This window comes from Sesamum indicum, linkage group LG6, assembly GCF_026168435.1.
Source record: "Sesamum indicum cultivar Baizhima isolate 11 linkage group LG6, ASM2616843v1, whole genome shotgun sequence".
Classification (NCBI taxonomy): Eukaryota; Viridiplantae; Streptophyta; class Magnoliopsida; order Lamiales; family Pedaliaceae; genus Sesamum; species Sesamum indicum.
Window position 1 is genome coordinate 27,122,655 of NC_142662.1, and position 19,456 is coordinate 27,142,110.

Genomic DNA, 19,456 nt, shown 5'->3' on the forward strand with positions numbered 1-19,456 from the left:
AACTCAAGTGTATTTGCGAGCTTCTAAGAAGGTTCATGTGTTAGATTAGGAACTTTCTTCATCTTCCATTATAATGTTGCACACTCTCCTGTAGAAGATTTACTATTGAGAAAATGCAAAACCTTCTTTCTTTAGTTTATATTAATTAGAGAGATGATTCGGCGAAATAATTCTTTAAGCAGATAACTTGGTTAAGATTTAAGAAAATAGGGCAATGCTAAATATCCAATGGAGTTCTCGTGTTTGAGACGCTGGCACTGAATTAAGATCTCCTGGAAAAGTAGTTTTATTCAACTTACGGAAGAACAAGAAATAATGGCAAGGAGTACTAAATTTTTCAAACACACAAGGAAATCAGTTTCTTGACAAGAACCCACGGTTCATATACATGCAATCTCATAGACTTTTGGACCATAAAAAAGTTTTAAATAAAAAGAAAAGCAAAAAGCAGTGATAAATTATCCAGGGAAGGATAGAGTGCTGATCATTCTGCTTAGATACCCATGAATAGCCGGCACTGGGACTCCCAATGCTCCTTCGTCTGCTGAACTCTCTCAATCTTTTCAGATTTACGCCGTTCCTCCCAATATTCCGGACAACTGTTCACATGTATGTCTAGTTAATGACAAAGAACTGCTGACAGAAACTTATGAATTTAAGGCAGCAGAGCTTGAGGGAATCAATAATTCAGATGCAAAAGTTACCTTCGGCCTAATAGAATGTGTAGCTCTTCCAAATGTACTGCAGCTTCGTATACTCCTTCCTGGAATCGGTCAAAGATAAACTCACTGAAATATGTAATGTTTTGTAAAAAACTCAGCAAGCAGATTTATAGGTTTGGGCATAAGAGCTGGATGGAAAATCCACTCGTTTCTGTTTGAAGAGCAGATATCCATTCACCATTGTAGTTAGAAGAATTAATTAGAATGGTACATTGAAATGATGATGGATTCATCAAACTTTGTAACGATTTACTATATACTTCAATATGATAAATGGGGATGAAGAATGATACCTGTCGACATATTGGGCATTTCTGCTTGGGGGTTGCTGCTGTCAGTCCGTCAACAATAGTCACTGAACCAGCTTTGCATGCACACATGTAGCAGAAGATATGACCACAGGTAAGAGAGACTGGATCAAACAACGTCTCCTGTTGATAAATTGAAAAGAAAAAAGAAACCCATATAATTTAGCTGGCTGTAGAAAAAATTATGTGACTGAACAAACTCATTCCTACCCATTCCAATCCCTTACCAACAGTGAAAACAAAGTACAGAATTCCAAATCCTTTCTTACTTGGGGGGAATATTTCTTAATGACTTGAAAAGGTTTATTTTTCATACAACCCTGATTACAGTTCTTTCACATAAAGTCCTTCTTGGAGCTCAAGCATATGAATCTACCCACAGAAATTGTCTATGCCAAGTCTTGAAAGATTGTATGTGCTCCTTCCTATTAGCCAAAATTGACTCAACAAAACCCAAAATAAATTGTCCACTTGTGTAGGAAAGTGGCAGGCAAGATAAATTAGAATTTTACTAGAAACCGAAATGAAATGAAAAGGATAAATATGGAGGGACGGGATAAAGGATGCACTCACCAAGCATATAGAACAGGTCAAGTCAATGTCAAGCTTTACTGAATCAAATAGCTCACAAGACAGAGACGGTTTTCCATCATTCAATATGAGGGAGCACCCCTGAAAAAGTGCAGAAGCGTTTCTTGAATCGACTTTAGACTCTCTCAAGTTTATGTGAAAAGCCATAAGTTCACAGAGCCACGGTGATTGAAGTATCTCAATGTGCATGCTTTGGGCCTGCGACTTGAAAGCTTGGCCTTGCTTCGAATAGTGAATCTGCAGTTATAAAACATAAACAGAGAAATCATAAATCTTGACATACGGAATATCTTCAATTCTGCACTTGAGTTTTAGGTAAGCTACCTTATCATATTTTTTGAGTATTTTGCGCATTGCAACGGCATTGATGATAGCATATGTAACCAGGTCCTTGCCTTCTTGAATCAGTGCTCCATGATTTCCTCGTAATTTTTCTTTGAACCAGATAAAACACTTGCTGAAACCTGATCCCAGGTGCAGCTCAAGCAATCTCTGGGCTCTTTCATTGAAGAATCCTACCACTGCCGACATTTCCTTGAGAAGGGATGGGAAGAATGTCCCATCGCAGACTGAAGAAGACGATAAAATTTGAATAAAAATGATGAAGAAGATAATGTACAAATCAAACACCACTCGTTCTACGTACAATATTTTGCCCTTTTCTTCTGTTTAAAACTAAACCAGCATGCATCAAGCAGAGTTTCTTTGATTTTTGTCCTATGTTTTATACTCTTCCATAAAGCACCAGCCTCAATGGTATTTTTGAGCAATTTTCATTTCTAAACTCTTATCCAATGACATTAACACACACACACACACACACACACACATATATATATATATATATATATGAAAATCTTTCACGAAACACTTGAGGACTAATTCGTTCTCAGAATTTGAGTTCGGTTTCAAAGTATACCAAATCTATAATCTCTAGAGTTTGAAGAATCCACAACGAGAGATTAAAGACCTCAGAAACAAAGATGATCCCTGATTTAAGATAGCATACTCGAGATTTTTTCTTTTTTGTTTGAAGCAATCGCGACGCTTGATTGACGAGAAATCAAATATGACTATACATACGTAGATACAAAAATGGAAATTGTTGAATGGGAGTACCTGGGCATTGCTGGGGGCAAGTGGAGCTATCACCGTTACCCTTATCAACAAGAACTCCATGTGAATGAGGCTGTTTTCTGCACCTTTTCAAGATTTTCTTCAGTTTCTTGAAACCAACCCCAGGTAATTTCTTCTGTCCCTGACCCTGCATGTACTCCTCATATTTCTTACAGAACTTCATTTTCCTACCTTCAACATTAAACCCTTGTTGTATTTCCCCCTTCCTCCCTCTCTCTCTCTCAAAAAGAAACTGAAAGAAAGAAAACACGCAGGCGTGTGAATGTGATTTCTATATTTGTTTAACCCGATATACATCCAATGAATTAAGTGGGATTTGGCATCCCTGACGCAAGAAAGAGTAACGCTTCCAATTGACAGCAGATTACGTTTATAAATAGAGGAAAAAAAAGCATGAAAAAGTCAATTAATAGTTTTTTTCCCATAGAAGTTCACGGAAAGGTGAAGCAACAAACTGTGTCTGTGGGTAGCATTAGCGCTTTTACCCAACTGCCCGCCGTCGCCTTCGAATTTAATTTGCCGGCAAATCTTTTTAAAGCCAAAATTTTAAGGATAAGTCCCAGAATTCATTACGTTTCTCCTTACTTGGAATCAGCTACACATCCTATTCTTTTGCCATACATACATACATCATATCTGATATAAAAAGAAACTTTATTGGACTCAGCACAAAATAGCTATCCCAAGATCCTAATTCTTCTCTTTTTAGCTGTTTTTCTCCTATCGTGGCGTGACTTCCACGTAAGTCTCACCATTTATTTATTTTATATCTACTTATCCATCTTACATACTCATTTACTGAATAATTCCAACTACTTTTTATGAGTGTATGTTGTGGGTAAAATGTCTAAAGAGGCTGTTAGAGAATACATACCCATCGTGCTAAGATTTGAAAAGATTTCTGTTGTTTTAGGTAAATTACATTCAATTCAAGTTGAGGGTTATTGATGAATAGAAACATTTGTATGTAGGCCTAAATGCATTTTACTTTTTAAAATATGTAAAATGAGCAAATACCTTTTTATGAAAAAAGAATCAGTAAATTGTCCTTTGTGTTTTAAAAAATAAAGTAAATTATCCTTCTCGTTGTCTAGATGGGGGTATTTGCTTCATTTTTTAAAACACATGAGATAATTTACTATTTTTTTTTACAAGAAATATTTTTATCATTTCTCATATCACATGGGGTAAATTGTATTTTTCATGATATATATATATAATGGTATTTTGGAGAGCCAAGTATGGTCCATGCATAAAGCAAAAAATCTTTTAGTGCTCAATTAAAAGGTAACACCAGTTATATTTTATAATATTAAGGGATAATTTTACATTCCTTATCTATAATTATTTACATAATTTATTTTTATTTTTTAAAAAACTACATACATTCTATAGATATATTGATAATATTATATAAATTATTTCTACTGTAATTACGCAAAAGAAATAATTGATTTATAAAAATAAACCACAAATGGAAGGTGTATACTTTTGATCACTATTAATTCCGGAGCAGTGAGTGAAGTTTAGAGTGGATGAGCTAAAGTAGTGAGCAAAGAACCCACATTTATGTACTTATTTGAGTGAATAGGCGAATGGGTGGTGGTGCCTTTTAACATTTGATTATGTTGATCCTCTTTTTGAGTATATGTAAAGAATGTATGTGAATTGAGAGATACATAAAGGATGAGTGGGTTGGTCAGTGTGCAGACATCATAATTCATAATCATGTCTGTTTATATTAGCATAATAGAGGAAAAGAAATAATGTGATATGATTGGCCACCTGGAAAGAGGATTCAGGAAAGCCCTTCATAGTGGAATCCCCTTCCACTACCCATTTCTCTTCTCCACTCAACTCTATTTTATTAAGGTTTTATGCCACTCACTCTCACACTCAATCAACGTGTGTTAATTTTTTCTTTTTTATATTTCATTTTTGTAAATGAAAAAGTGAATTAATATATAAGTTGTAATTTGACTTTAAATAAAGAGTAAAGGATAAGCTATTATATATACATACACCTAAATTAGAATACAAGACTTCTTGTAGAAAATTTTAAACTCAAACTATTGGATTGTCCTTTCATGATATGAAAAAAATTAAATAATTTTGAGATATCATTTAATATGTAAGATCGTGGAGAGAGAAAATATTATGAATAATGATTAATATATAGTTCTTGAAAAATTAAAACACACACACACAAAAAAGTTGTTTTGTCTTCATTTAAAAAGAAAATATATATATATATATATATAAAAAAGAAACTCAACAGCTTAGTCGAAGCAAACGTGTAATTGGGCTTTAGGTCCATGTTGTGTGGACAGTTGAGTCTGCCCAATAAAATGTTTGGGTCACAATGGGCCAGGATCTCTTCTGAAAAATTATGAGGCCCCAGCCCCAATTCATTTTACATTATCAATGCAGAGCATCATCATCTACGGCGAAAACTTCACTCCAAATAGGGGCGGCAGATGAGTCGAGTCGACTCTCGCGAGCGAGTGAATATTTTTTTTTTTTTTATATATTATTTTTATTTTTGAATTTTTTATATATTTAATTTTATATTTAATATTTAATCGGTTTTATAATGTAAATTGGTCATATATTATACATTTTAAAAATAATAATAATAATTTTTTAATTTATATATATATATTTGAATTCTTTATATATTTAATATTTGATCAATTTTACAATGTAAATTGATCATATATTATAATTATTAATCAATATCATACATTTTATTTTGGATAATAATAAATTATGATTACTATGGTACTTTTATTTATACATTTAATCTTTATATAAAAATAAATTTAATCAACAACTTAGTAAATTATAATATTTTTTATAATTAAAATTATTATAATATCTTTATGTTATATTTTAATATATATTTGTATTACGTTATATATTTTTTAAATTGACAAGTAATTCACTTATGATTTTTTATTATTTATAAATTTATGTCAAAATTTAGTAATTTCTATGAATTAATCTAAAAATCATAATAATAATAATAATAACAACAACAACAACAACAATAATAATAATAATAATAATAATAATAATGATGATGATTGAATAATTCTAATTATTATTTTATTATATATATTGTGAGATTAAAAAAATTAATTAATAATTACGATATATTAAAATTCGAGTACCTGATTCATACGAAATTTAAATATATACAAAACTGTGTCCATTAGATCATATCAGATGGTATGATTTAAAATCACATGGCCTCATTCAACGGTACACAATCTTGAATGATTATATTTATGTTCCGAGTACGATATCTCGACATCCGTATATCCAATAAGTCTAAAACTTTATCAAATCTATTTTTTTGTAAGTTTTATCATATCTAACAGTTTGATCTGAATTTTGATGGTTCGATTAACCCATGTTGTTCAACAATGTAAGATAATAGTTATATCAATGTTATACTAATATTTATAAATATATAAATTTTGCAGATTGTGGACATATATTTATGTAAGAATTTTATGATTCGATCTCATAATTTAAAATAATAATAATAATAATAATAATAATAATAATATTATTAATAACAATAATAATAATACTAAAACTAATAATAATAATAATAATACAAAAAGTAAAAAATCAAAAACTCTCTCTTTCTCTCTCTTGTTGTCGTTTCTTCTTCCTCCTCCTTTCTCTCTGTGTTTCTTCCAAATTCTTTCTCCTCTCTCAATTCTTCCCCAAACTCATCTCTTAGAACCCTAACTCCAAACTCACGGCAACAAGGACGGTAGGTCGGCAACAAGGACGGCGACAGTACGGCTTCCATCTTTCTCCTCTCATTTTTTTCCCAAACCCATCTCTTAGAACCTTAGCCCCAAACTCACGGCTACTAGGACGGTAAATCGGCAACGAGGAAGGCGACGAGTACGGCTTCCAGGTAATCCTTATTTCTTTGTTGCATTTTACTTATTCTTCTTTTTCTTGGGTTTGGGTGTGTTTTTAGCATCTTGTTTAAATTTTTTTTCTTGGGTTTGGGTGTGTTTTTCGGGGACAATAATTGGTTTAATTCTTGTTGTTGTTGTTTGCTTTTATAAAAGAGTTGTAATGTTGTATAGAAGACCATTATCGGTTAGCAAAATTTCTGAAAAATTTTGTATCTAATGTTGTAAAATTCCTCTCCTTCCCACCTCCATTCTGCTGCAATTTCTGGAACAAACTCGAGCTCGAGCTCAAAGTTGCAGAGTCGAGCTCGAGCTCGACTCGTTGCCAGGCCTAACTCCAAGGTTAATTTCTTCAATCTTTCGCGTACTGCGGACGTTTAAGCATCTTTTCTGGTCTCCCAGTTTGATTTTGCTCGACCTGGGGGCGGGATATTTAATCAGCATTTCCGTGACTGCAACATGTTTGATAAACTTCCCCTGTGAGAAAAACTTGAAGTAGTTTCTCGACTTTGCATTCATCAGCATTGATGTTCTGTAGACGATCCCGAACAGTCTTAAACCTACACCAGACATTCAAGCGGCGAATTTACGAGGAGAATTTAGCTGCTGCAGCTGAGGTAAAAATTTGTGATTGTTCATCATACTCCACTGGGTCGGGTTCCCGGGAGCTACCAAGAAAGCTTAAAAGGTCCGAGAGGAAGCCTTGGGTGACTGACATTAATGAACTCAAGCGTAAGTCGAGATTGGAAAGGCAAGAAAGGAGAGTGGTCCGAGAGGCCACGTTAAAACCTCCTGAAAATGGATTATTGGTGAAAGAATTAATCCCAGTTGCTCATGAAGTCTTAGCTGCAAGAACTCAATTATTGACTTGCGTTTCAAGAGTTGCCGAAAGCATTGCAATTCTTGTATGCAGGTGATCATAGATTGTCTTTCAGTTCATTTGTTTGATTGCAGAAGCATATGAACATTTCGAAGACGATAGATTCATACTACTTTTGAGTTAGTTTATAGTTGATTTCGATTTTATTTATCAGAGAATTTGGGTTAACTGTGGCATCCTATGTGGTGCAGTGTTTGTGGAGATGTGCATGTGGGTGATCCTCCACATAAAATCAGGACATGTAATGTGAGTGGTAGCCGGAAGAATAAAGAGCATACATGGGAGAGAGGTGGAGTTGATCACGTATTTCCAGTTGTCGAATCTTTTCATCTGTATGATAGGTTGGGAAGAGCGGTTTCACACAATGAGAGGCTACAAGTGGATCGAATTCCAGCCGTTGTGGAACTGTGCATTCAGGCTGGTGTGGAAATTCCCGAGTATCCAACAAGAAGGTTTGACTTCCCAGTTTATTGTGTTGCTGGAAGACTGATTGATTTTGAGAAGAGGTTTCCCAAATATGATTTGTCAGGAAGGGACATAAAACCCTTTGGCTTTTGGGAGATGGCAAAGAGGTCTAAAGGAGATAAAAAACCTTTGATTTTGCCATATAACGATCTTAAAGGTTTGTCTTTACCTTGCAGAAGTACCTAATTTCTCTTGAAGTATTATTACCTTTTTACGTTGTCTTTGGTTTAGACTGAAAGCTAATTGTTATATTAAGACACGGTACTGGCGAAGAGAGTATCTTTTGCTTGCATCACCTTGTGCTCCTTGTGGATTTAGAATTTACTTACTTGAAGGGTTTTCAAATGATGTTTCTCGCGTCTTCTCCTTTAGTCGGAGAGAAGGCCAAATTTTCCTTATTCGTCTCTGACGTATTATATAAGTTTCAAAATGACATAATAGTGCAACTAATGCATTACTTCCTGAGCAGGTTTTGCTGCCCAAGGAATGGAAGCATTCGAAAAAATGTGTTCCGGAGTTGTTAGGCTAATGCAGAAGTACGCTGTGCAAACATGTGGGTATTGTCCGGAGGTGCAAGTTGGGCCTAAAGGGCATAGGGTGAGGCAATGCCAGGCTTTCAAGCACCAAATGAGGGATGGCCAACATGCTTGGCAGGAGGCAACTGTTGACGATCTTGTTCCGCCAGTTTATGTGTGGCATGTCCAAGATCCACATAATCCACTTCTCATAGACGCTTTGAAGAGGTACTATGGGAAGTTGCCTGCATTGGTTGAACTGTTTGGACAAGCTGGAGCTGAAGTTGGAGAAAACTACTGGGCCATGATGAGAGAAGATGTCGTAGTACCTGGACTGGATGAAGAAAAGTTAGTTGTTTGAAGACCAGAACTCTTTATATTGGTTATTGTACTAGTGATTCTGGGATTGTTTGAGCTTCCCCAAGTATGTAGCTGTCTGAAAGCCTGAAATCTTTCTCCTGGGTATCGACAGCATGTGTTTAACTGTATTGTTGTATGATATATGCATGCAACTCTGTGTTCTATCTGTAAGTAAGGGATAATTGACATATTAAGAAAAATTAATACACGAAAATGACATCCTATAAAATTTGTTCCCTCATGTATAACCTGGATAACTTTTTAGTTATCGGAGTGTTCGACTGGCTTAAATTTTGGTAGACTAAATTCTAATAAATAATCACATCAAGAAAGATGAAAGCATAAAATTCGATCGGAACAATATACGCAAGTCTCAGCCTGTTTAGATATTCTTCCATATATGAGGCTCAAGTGTGTTTATGTGGAGATTACTGAGTATATGATCTGGAAAATGATGGTAGAATTCTTGATTCATAAACAATGGGCTCTCACAATTGACTAGTGTTTTACAAATACAGAAGAAGTACAGAACATTGACGAAACCAAAATCAAACAAACATTCAAATAATACCTTTTATGACATCAAAGAAATACTCAAAAGGAAACCAACTTCCTCATAATCCAGACATAAACGAGCAAGATTGAAGCTTCAATTGTACAAAGGCCAATCAGTCCATGCCCCTGAAACATGCCCGTTCTCGCAAACATAAGCCCGAACAACTGGCTCTCCATCGTCATGGAACCCGAAATACCTCCTCAAACAAAACGAAGAATGCAAATCCCACGTCTGTTTGGAGGCGCAAAACGCACAATTCAAATCAATCTTGCTCCTGTTCCCATCATTGATCGTCCTCCAAACCCTCGACTGTTTGAAATTCTTGAAGATCCCTCGGAATAACATGTAATTCCGCTTCTCCTCGACGTGAATGCATCCGGGCCAATCGCAGATGTACAAACAATCCCCTTTGAATCTGCTTGCAAGCAGCTTGTTGCCTTGCTCGCGGCTCAAATTCCACACCCCCGACGCCAGATGCGACCTGAGTGGCCTGCAAATCTTCCTCCTTTTACAGAGAGTAAAATCGGGCTTCGCTTTTTCAACCTCCCTGACTTCAGGCCGAGCTTCGGGCATTTCAGCCGCCTCTCTTGACAACGTTTCAGCATCACTATACAAGGTATCGTATAGCAAATCATCATACAACGACCAGACGCAGTCAACAGGAGCAACTGATTCATGACCTGCATTACTCGAGGAAGCAGCTTTTTCAGGTTCATTCGCTCGGAACAATCTGTTTTCCTGGTAATTTTCATCGGGCCCGATTTCACGTTCAAGCCCGAAATCTGAGTTTTCGAGGAGGACGCCAGAGTGGAGAAGGCCGGGGCAGCAGACGGCAAGCTTGTAAAGCGATGCCCAGACGCCGGGAGGCGCGGCGGCAGACGGAAGGAGATCCGAAACAACAGCGGGGATCGACCGCGTGCATTTCATCTTGCAACAGACGGTTCGAATTAGGGAGGAGAATTTGGTGGAGACGCAAGCGACGCGGGCCCAGTTGCGAGGATCCTCCTCCAGCTTGTAGAATATGTTGAGGATAACATCGTCTGAGAGCTTCGAGAAAACGCTTTCCGACATTTTACACAGATAAAACTGCTGAGGTTATCAAATTTATACCGCAGCTCCGAATCAAGAATCGTATGTGGGAAATGAGAGAAGAAGTAATCAATCTGATGTTTATAAGCAAGCAGTCTTACCAGGGAGAAATATTTATTATTTGGAGGAGGAAGTGTTCTGCGGTGGGCGGAAAGGGAGTTATTTGCGGTGGAATTTGTATCTTGAATCCTGATGACGCCGATTTGTCAACAATCAAATCTAGGAGCATTCACTCGTACTCACTGTTACAAATAAATAATCATAATTCTTGGTCGAACCAATTCAATCACCTTTTTCTTAAATTATATATCAATCATATAATAAGTATATTGTACTTACTATGTGATTGATTCAGAATTAGCCAAGTCGAATCCGGACAAGAATTTCCCTTCTTACAATTTTAAGTAATTAGAATCACTTTATATCAGAATCAGCCAAAATTCCAGTTCAAAAAATTATTCGAGAGGTGCTAACACACACCACAATGTTCTTCTCATACCTTTTTTCCTTTTGATAAGTTCGACATTCTTTTTCACAAGAGCCGTATGTAGCCTGCGAATAAGAGTCGTGTGTACATTGCCAATCCTTCAATTATTGTAACCAAACAATCTAACAAGAGTCGCAGTATTGCACCCTCCTACTCTTTGATTAAACAATCTATCTATTCTTTGAGTAAACAATCTGTCTTCGCGAATCTTGTGCATCCCAACTTCTTTCAGAAGTTGAGTCTCACTGTCACTGTCACTCTCAGTCTCACATGAGATAAAGCCGCCAGGGGGGTGTTTGATTTCGTCCTGAAATTATTTCAGTGTTTTTTCTTCATTTTCTTGATTTATCATATCAAAGAGAGGAAGCCAAGAGAAGGGAAAACATATTATGTTGGGATGAAAGATGAAGAGGAATTTTGAGGAAGCGCGATAGACTGAATCGGCATAGGAGTCGATTGACAACTTGAACATTAACCAGATATGGAAAATTTCCAACGTTGATAGGCACAGCATTTGGAGTTTAAAGTGGGCAGCCCCAAGGCTACCACTATCCACCACATAAAGAACTTGGACCCCACAAAGATGATACTACACCACAAATTGTGGAATACCTCACGTCACCCTTCACGTTAAGACATATAACTAGCTAGCATGAAAAGATGTCCCATGTGCCACTCCTTGTATTTGTCCCTACAATAAAGATGAGAACATTGAAGACACTATCTTGTTCGTCGAGCTTCAAGGCAAGTAAGCTAAATACCCTGCATGATCTCGAGTTCTTGGGCACTTAAATCATGCCCATTGAACATGAAAGCCAACTATTTATCAATACAAAGTATGGGTACCCTGCAACAGAAGAATGATTCCAGAAGTAGAGTGAAAGAAAAACACTACAAACAGATAGATAGGCATATACTTATGGAAATGAGATCTGAAGGTAAATACAGAACGGAGGTGACCAGCAGTTAAAACCCTAGAAAATCTTGTAGACAATACAGTTACAGGACTGCAATTTTTAAGATTACTGAAGTCTTTCATAAGGAATTAAACATACGAAAATAATCTCCAGACACCACAGCATACTCAACCAACAAGTCCAGCAGTTTAACTATAAGCTGTAGCATAGTGTAGTTCCCTTTCCTTCCAGCAAAAGCTGGTAACCAAGAGTCACAGCATTGTTGCTCACCAGTTAAGGCATTTTTCACCTGTTCAAATGGACAAGAATCACGTTCAATCAACATGAAAGAATCCAGAACTTACACCAATTATATGTATAGAGCAAAAACAAAGATAACCTGGAAAGACTCCTGCTCCGACTCTGGCTTGGGCTCTTGCTCCGGCTTCTGCTCGGGCTGCGTCTTTTTGGACTCTTGCTCACACGTTTCTCACGCTAATATTTGTCAGATCAAAAGAAAGAGGCAAATATAAAGCATATTGGGGGAGAATTGCATCAACGGCCCAAACTTTCAAAATATCAACTGGCATTTACATCCAACCAAACAGAAGAAACAAAAAAAAAACTTAGAACAATATATTAGCATCAAGCCAACACTTACAGATGGTTTTTGGGATGTGGATCTTGATGGAGATCTGCAAAAGTTCCAGAAACAACCCAGTTTAATACCCACTAGTGCCTCTTAACAACTTTGATCCAAGAGCCTTGATGCCACTTCCACGTCAGAGTGACCATGACCAAAATGGATAAGAGGAAACTCACAAACATTTAGCAAAGACGAGCCCAGAAAAAACAAATAAAAGGGGGAAAACGCAAATTTCACCTAAGCAAGCAACCTAACCAAAAAAGAAACAAACCCTTGATGTAAAGCTAAATAACATGCTGTGAATGACCCCATACGCAAACGAAACCAAAAGAATCATTAAACACTGATGGTATGGTTTGGTAGAGTACACCGTTGGAGATAGTTAAATCGTTTCCACTGCAAAAAGGTGTTCCGTTATTCAAATGCCAATTAGTTCACTGTCCAGCTTCACCATAGTAATCCATGATCTTCATGTTCCCAATCTAGCACCCATTGGACATTTGCGATGCTCATTAGAACAGAGACATCGTGAAGGATTCCAAAGTTACCATCTATAAAACATCATACCTCCACAACCAAAAGAGTTGTAGCCAACTGAACCAATATCACCCAACAAGATCCTAATATGCAATCCCCAGATCGCGCAAATATCCGTATCTAAAAACAACAAAGGCAATTCCATGTTTACAAAGAAGAACAAAGCAGATTATTCTTCGACAGTGGATACATTTTCTTAATACCACATTGAAGTCACAATGAAAGAGCAAAAGGGCAGAGCACATGAAAGGGAAGAGAAAGCAGAGGCGCAGACACTTCCTGACTCGGCCGAGGAATCAAATGATCTGAAGAAAACATGCTTTGTTCGGTTAAATTTGTACATGCATATAACTGGCATTATAGATTGTAGCTTGTGAACCCAAACTAATTATTTCCATATCCTAAACTGGCATTTGGTTGGCATGAACGTTCTTGAGCATTACCATGATATGTAGCCTTGGCAACAATATACTCAAATGTCCAACAAATAAGCTGACTCAAATCATTTAATCACAAACGCAAACTATGTAAACTCTAACTACTAGCATAAGGTGCTCCCAAAAAAAAAAAAAACAAAAGAAGAAACACTTTGATCAGAGCTCCAAGAGTTGTAGAACTTGGGCAACTTAAAAGGAAAAAGGAGCTCCCCAGCTATAAAGTGGACAGATTGGCCCAACTATCTGCCAATATAACTCACTGCTTCACAATACTGCTTTTCATGTACAATTAGCAAGTGCATCAAAGTTAAATGTGGTCTTGATTCGGAAAGCAAGCTAACTTAAGTCAGCAGGATGGCCAAGAAAGGGAATCACAAAAAAGTACTTACTAACCCAACAAAAATGCAACAAGCAGCAATAGAAAAACTGAAAAAAATCAAATGGAATCCCAAAATTGTCTGCCTGCCAACAGAGCGGACACACACACAAACAATGAGCCACTTCAGCAAACCAAACACCACCAAAATAACGTACCTTGATACAGAGCGCGCTCGTGATCCAGAACGAGACCGTGAAGATACAGACTTTGAACGAGATCTTGAGCGGCGTGATGAGTTACCTTTGGGTGAGATGCTGCATGTAGATTCATTAAATTCATAACTGGTCTCATAAATTGAATGCCACTAATGCAACTAAAACCAAGAACAGAAAGACAAATCACTTATTAAGAACATCCAACCTCCTGCTCCTGCTCCGACTGTTACTCAGACTCCTCCTGTTTCGACCATTGCTCCTTCCTTTTGAGTAAGAAGGGCTCCGGCTACGGCTGCGGCTTCTAGAGCGGCTTGAATCATATTCCTTCACCTAATGGAGGCGAATAGAGACGTAGTCACAGAGGTGTATGCAAATAGTCTGGAAAATAAAATGGCATAGACTCAAACATTGAGCCATACATGAATTCTAGCCCGAGAGAAAGCATTACGAAACTCAGAGTCGTCAAGCTTCTTGATCTACAAGGATGAAGACAAAGAAAATCATAATGTAACTTGAAATTCAAATTGGATACTCCAGTTTCCACGAACAGAAAAGTAAAGAGATCTAAGAAGGGGCCACTAGGAACATCATATTTCGAAAGAAGAAAAAAATAAAGGCAAAAATGAATAGAAATAACTTACAGCATATTTCATGTCATCATAATTTGTATAGTCCACTATCCCCGTCTTCCCTGCAAGCAGAAAAGCCACAAACATTTTCAGAATCCTCGCACAACAAAACTAGAACATTCCGACTTTAAGACTCCAGCAATTACAATGGAGACAAGTAAGATGCGGGAACACAAGAGTGACAAGACTATGAACAACCATCACGAAAGGTGACCAGAAGTGCATACAAAATCAAGAAGATGTGAAGCAAGGTATACTTTGTTGGTATAACCTAAAGATCTTTCGCCAGCCAGCATGATATAAATGACATCTATATTGCATAGCATATACAGATCAAATGGAAATATGAGAAGCAATATGTCCAAGATGAAGATGAGTTGCACAAATACCCAGAACTAAACTTCCCAACAAATGTTTCAGTCAAAAAAAATAACAATGACATACAAAGACCACACAGTTAAGCTACCAAAAACACATCAAGGAGTTCAAATCAGAAGTCCAGCATGCCAAGCTTAAATCACTAAATAGGCAGCTCCATTGATGCATCCATGATCAAAACTTAAATATGTTCATCACTCAAAAAGGGCAGAAACACATTTACCACCAATGTTGCATAATTATCATGAAAGGAATCAGCAATCCAAAAGAAACAGAAATAAAGCATATGAATGCACAAAAGAGAATTGTACCAACAAACAATAGAAATAGATGTACATGTACTACTTGCTCCATTTTACAGATGTATAAAATAGATACAAAGCTTACCACTCCCCTCATGGAAAACTTGGGAGAAGCAAACATCCCCAGCACGGCGCATATGATCCTACATTAAAAGCATTAGATTAGTAAGATAACATCCAGCAGTGTGCTCTTATAAGATAAAATAATATCACAAGCCATCATTGAGCATCAAGCAAGTGAAGTTACCTTGAGATCTTGCCATGAAGCAGAATGAGGCAAGCCAGTGACTAGAACTGGACAATGAAGTCAAATCAGAAAAAGTCGCATAAATGCAGAGATCTTTACAATTATTAGACATTCACATAAGAAAAACACACCCACCTCTATACTCTGAGCGCCTGGACACTCCACCACGGGGACCCCTACTACCACCATGACGATCTGTAGATGAAGAGTGGCCACGCCCACCATGTGCAAGCTCAACCTGCACAATCAGAGATCACAAATAAATACAACAAAGTCAATGAAAGGAGAGAAGGGGTAAGTGCTATAACAGATAAAACCAACCCGTAAGCGATGTCCATCAAAATCATAGCCATCACGCCCTCGAATGGCATCTTCAGCATCGCGCGCCTCTTCAAACTGTCATGAAACATGAAGATAAAAACTACAGGCAATGAAGAAGGGCACCAAGGTAACTTAAAACTTACCTCAACAAAAGCATAACCAGGAGGCCTCGGTGGGATTTTCAGATCAATATGCACTATTGTTCCATACTGAATTAAGAAACAGGATTGGATAACGTCAAGCATGATATCAGGGTATTTGTCTCTGAACTATTGAACTGAGAGAAATCAAGTTTGCAAATATTAAAGGTAAACTCTATAGTATCATTCAAAACCTCAATACTGTAACTTTTAATTTATAGTTTCAAATCTTTCCTCGAAAGCTCGTGCTCCTTATTCAAGTAAATGAAAATAGATTCTATAGCCAAGCTCAAGAAAACCAGAACCCAACTAGCTAATATTACTATCATAACTGCACTTAAAGTAATTTAACTGATTAATAGCAAGTAGCATGAACAGGTTACATAAGCTGCCTGTGTTACCATGCATGTTAGAACATTATACTCATTCAGATCACTCCAAGGCTGTGTTTGCATCCTGTATTTCAAGGAGGAAAATGCTAAAGAAAAATAGCTACTAAATTTGGTTCTGGAAGAAAATGCAAAAGAAATGTGCGTCCAAGTGTACTTATTGGAGATATTTATTTAGTTATAAGTCTATCTCATTTGGATCAGCACAGTATTTATTTGGTCGAAAAGTAAATATAACAGAATCTAGTGTTCTTTTTCTATTTTCTCAATGATCTGAACATAGTGTAACAGAAATTCCTCTTCATCTATATATTCTGGACAAAATTATAGATTAGGGAAGCTATTCAAATTAACAATCCTTTCCCAGTTTAGTGCAACAAAAATTCTTCTTCATCTATATCTATATATTCTGGACAAAATGAAAGATTAGAAAAGCTATTTCTATAATATAGGTACGAAAACCCCTCCCTATTATTTTTTTATTTTCATAATCAGATGAAAAGAGTAAAGATTCAAATCTTAACTTCCATTGTTTTTTATACATCTCATGAAAATGAAAAGAATGGGATTTATTTCTTCTTTTTTTGATCTATTTTAGATTAAATCAGTGATGAGTCAATTAAAAAAGAAAGACTTATCTTCCTAAAATCCCAAGTTCCTTCAGCGCCTACTAGTCAAAACACCCCAACTTCCTTGAAACTCCTTCCACACATCTTCCTCTCTTCTCCACTCATTCTCTTTCTGACATAATTATGTCTACCTAAAATGTCAGTTGGTGTTAACGTCTTTATTAAAATTAAGACTGACATCATCATCTATGGAACTGTAATCATCAGCTTAAATGCATGAAAGAGCCTTCTAGCCCCAGGCTTTCAGAAGACAACTTGAGCATTACTAACATGTAAACAAACTACCCAGATGACCATATTAAGGAAAATAATGTTAGAAGAATGCTTCATCTCCAGAACTAGGGTACTGAAAATATAAAAGATGCTTATGAAAAGCGCACCATGAGTTGAAGCAAAACACAGCAGAACGACACATCTATTACCCAATTGTGGCCCACAACAAAACAGAAAAAGGAACATGGAAAGGCAAGCTTTCATGTAATTACTCACAGCAACCTTCTGAGAAACTTAAAACATAGAAAAAGCCCACAGTATATGTCCCGCCCACCATTCATCATAGCAGCATGTTATGTGCATTCAAATAAAGATTTCAGAAGAAAACATAGCCATGCAAAACAAATTATAAATATAATTATCGACAAATCCAAACAAGTAATGCAACAGAAAAATGAAATTCAGCCAAAATTAAAAAATATATGACCTTGTAAAATAAATCTTCCACTTCGCGCTCACGAATATCACCGGGAAGGTTACCAACATAGAGAGTTCTGCTAGAGCGACTCATCTTGCTACAGAAATGCAAGCAAACAGCATAGCAAGATTAAGGTAACCCAAAACCAGTGACGTAAAAAACGAAAATATAACTTACAAAACTAATAACATGACTATAATTTCACAGAACCAACCGAATAATATCGACAGGAAAAAATAATAAAACTAACAAAAATAAACGTCAGAACAAGCAACTTCAGTAAAACAGAAACTGAAACGCGAAACCTCGAAATCAACTTAGAACCCATGAATCGTGAAAACATTTAAGCATCACAACTGCCGCGAAAACCAAAATAGCAGTAAAAGATCTTTAACAAAAAAGATTGTCAGGAAGATCGAACACCATATAGCGCAGAGACGCCGAAATTCGCGATTTACCGTGAGGAGTAACGATTGAGAGGAGAGCCAGGCTTAGAGAAAGTGCGGATGGAGTGAAATTTTTAGGGTTTGATGCGGTAAGAGAAAAGGGAAAGGGGCAATATAGGAAAAACGAAACAAAGGCAGGAGCACATATATTGTTGTACACGGAACGGAACCATTTGGCTCGGGTCTTGTGACCTTATCCTATGGAAAACAAAAATTAAAATAGACGTTTTCTTTCTTCAGAATTCTCTACTCCAACGGCCTCTTTTGGAATCTATGTAAAATTTTATAATTCGAAATTCAAAATATGTAAGATATGTAAGTAATTCTCTGCTTTTTTTTTTAATTTATCGTTCAGGGAGTTTTGTGGAAATAAATTGAAAATAAACCTTGTCTATATTAATTTTGAAGGACATAAAATTTTTACTTATCATTATTATTATATCTGTAGTTACAATCAGTTTTTTAGTTTTGATAAATAAGGTTAAATAATTCCCAAAAAAGTAATTTTGTTTTACTATACGTAAAATTCATGTGATTTGAGAAATAGCACATTATATCTATGACAATAGTTTATGTCTAGCATAGAAATTCTTTCGTTAGTCAAAATTCACCGAACTTGTTGATATTAAAAAAATATCGAACGAAAAATTTATATTTACCCCAATTGACTTATCACTGACTTAGGCAACAAATATTTTTTGAGCAAACTATCCTTATATATCTTGACACCATAATACATGTAGGGGTATATCTTCACTCCTATAAATATATTTCGATACAAAATATTTGTTCAACATGTAGTAAGTGAATAACAAATCAATAAAAAATAAATATGAATGTTTATTCAACCGGTAAAAAGAAAATCAATTATTCTACTTATATCAACATATTTGGTGAATTTTAGCTATTGAAAGGGATCAATTTGTTAAATAAAAATAAACATTATAAGTACTATGTATAAGTTTTTAAAGTATTTAAAATTCACATATAATTAGACTAAACCTAAAAAAAGAAAAAAACAGTGTAACTATCCCAAATTTAAACTAAAGCAAATGCGGAGGTGCTCTTGGCTTTTAATTCCCCGTTTACGTTATAACTTTTTGAAAAATTGAATAAGAAATCAAACATATTTTGGACTTAATACATGTTGTACGCTTCAGAAACAAGGAGCTACGAGGCATGC

At 36.1% G+C, this 19,456-nt stretch overlaps 4 protein-coding genes across 6 annotated transcripts; 1 reads left to right on the forward strand and 3 right to left on the reverse strand.

Annotated features, from left to right (window-relative positions):
- Window positions 1–262: 262 nt before the first annotated feature.
- NLA (SPX (SYG1/Pho81/XPR1) domain-containing protein) lies at window positions 263–3,401 on the reverse strand. The gene is made up of 6 exons (XM_011081372.3): window positions 2,741–3,401; window positions 1,946–2,190; window positions 1,604–1,858; window positions 1,016–1,153; window positions 705–763; window positions 263–599 (listed from the first exon to the last, which is right to left on the reverse strand). Exons 1-6 carry the CDS (start codon window positions 2,919–2,921, stop codon window positions 494–496), a joined length of 984 nt encoding a protein of 327 aa, XP_011079674.1. The 5' UTR covers window positions 2,922–3,401; the 3' UTR covers window positions 263–493.
- A 3,001-nt stretch (window positions 3,402–6,402) lies between these two features.
- Window positions 6,403–9,090, forward strand: LOC105163349 (APO protein 3, mitochondrial). 2 transcript variants are annotated; one of them, XM_020694714.2, is made up of 4 exons: window positions 6,403–6,695; window positions 7,102–7,612; window positions 7,771–8,201; window positions 8,514–9,090. In XM_020694714.2, exons 2-4 carry the CDS (start codon window positions 7,227–7,229, stop codon window positions 8,918–8,920), a joined length of 1,224 nt encoding a protein of 407 aa, XP_020550373.2. In that variant the 5' UTR covers window positions 6,403–6,695; window positions 7,102–7,226; the 3' UTR covers window positions 8,921–9,090. The 2 variants fall into 2 exon arrangements, with proteins under 2 accessions (XP_020550373.2, XP_088738230.1); XM_088882104.1 differs by having other exon boundaries at window positions 7,222–7,612.
- Window positions 9,091–9,364: 274 nt separating this feature from the next.
- EID1 (F-box family protein) lies at window positions 9,365–11,039 on the reverse strand. The gene is made up of 2 exons (XM_020694713.2): window positions 10,904–11,039; window positions 9,365–10,806 (listed from the first exon to the last, which is right to left on the reverse strand). Exon 2 carries the CDS (start codon window positions 10,544–10,546, stop codon window positions 9,569–9,571), a length of 978 nt encoding a protein of 325 aa, XP_020550372.1. The 5' UTR covers window positions 10,547–10,806; window positions 10,904–11,039; the 3' UTR covers window positions 9,365–9,568.
- Window positions 11,040–11,929: 890 nt separating this feature from the next.
- On the reverse strand, window positions 11,930–18,445 carry LOC105163131 (serine/arginine-rich splicing factor SR30). 2 transcript variants are annotated; one of them, XM_011081368.3, is made up of 14 exons: window positions 18,286–18,445; window positions 17,837–17,924; window positions 16,122–16,187; window positions 15,979–16,053; window positions 15,793–15,895; window positions 15,658–15,704; window positions 15,496–15,553; window positions 14,743–14,792; window positions 14,521–14,577; window positions 14,307–14,431; window positions 14,102–14,200; window positions 12,609–12,642; window positions 12,348–12,442; window positions 11,930–12,257 (listed from the first exon to the last, which is right to left on the reverse strand). In XM_011081368.3, exons 2-14 carry the CDS (start codon window positions 17,918–17,920, stop codon window positions 12,254–12,256), a joined length of 897 nt encoding a protein of 298 aa, XP_011079670.1. In that variant the 5' UTR covers window positions 17,921–17,924; window positions 18,286–18,445; the 3' UTR covers window positions 11,930–12,253. The 2 variants fall into 2 exon arrangements, 1 of the variants encoding a protein (XP_011079670.1); XR_847889.3 differs by lacking the exon at window positions 11,930–12,257 and adding an exon at window positions 13,161–13,250 and having other exon boundaries at window positions 12,346–12,442; window positions 12,609–13,075.
- Between the last annotated feature and the right edge of the window lie 1,011 nt (window positions 18,446–19,456).

What these genes read in the sequence shown, in the direction of transcription:
- NLA (XM_011081372.3), bottom strand. Translation starts at nt 2,921, where the DNA reads ATGAAGTTCTGTAAGAAATATGAGGAGTACATGCAGGGTCAGGGACAG. An exon ending in TACTCAAAAAATATGATAAG is followed by an intron (nt 1,859 to 1,945) that starts GTAGCTTACCTA and finishes TTATAACTGCAG; the next exon opens with ATTCACTATTCGAAGCAAGG. An exon ending in TGACCTGTTCTATATGCTTG is followed by an intron (nt 1,154 to 1,603) that starts GTGAGTGCATCC and finishes ATTTATCAACAG; the next exon opens with GAGACGTTGTTTGATCCAGT.
- LOC105163349 (XM_020694714.2), top strand. Translation starts at nt 7,227, where the DNA reads ATGTTCTGTAGACGATCCCGAACAGTCTTAAACCTACACCAGACATTC. An exon ending in ATTGCAATTCTTGTATGCAG is followed by an intron (nt 7,613 to 7,770) that starts GTGATCATAGAT and finishes TATGTGGTGCAG; the next exon opens with TGTTTGTGGAGATGTGCATG. An exon ending in GCCATATAACGATCTTAAAG is followed by an intron (nt 8,202 to 8,513) that starts GTTTGTCTTTAC and finishes CTTCCTGAGCAG; the next exon opens with GTTTTGCTGCCCAAGGAATG.
- LOC105163131 (XM_011081368.3), bottom strand. Translation starts at nt 17,920, where the DNA reads ATGAGTCGCTCTAGCAGAACTCTCTATGTTGGTAACCTTCCCGGTGAT. An exon ending in TTGATGGACATCGCTTACGG is followed by an intron (nt 15,896 to 15,978) that starts GTTGGTTTTATC and finishes CTGATTGTGCAG; the next exon opens with GTTGAGCTTGCACATGGTGG. An exon ending in CTTCATGGCAAGATCTCAAG is followed by an intron (nt 15,554 to 15,657) that starts GTAACTTCACTT and finishes CTTTTAATGTAG; the next exon opens with GATCATATGCGCCGTGCTGG.
- EID1 (XM_020694713.2), bottom strand. Translation starts at nt 10,546, where the DNA reads ATGTCGGAAAGCGTTTTCTCGAAGCTCTCAGACGATGTTATCCTCAAC.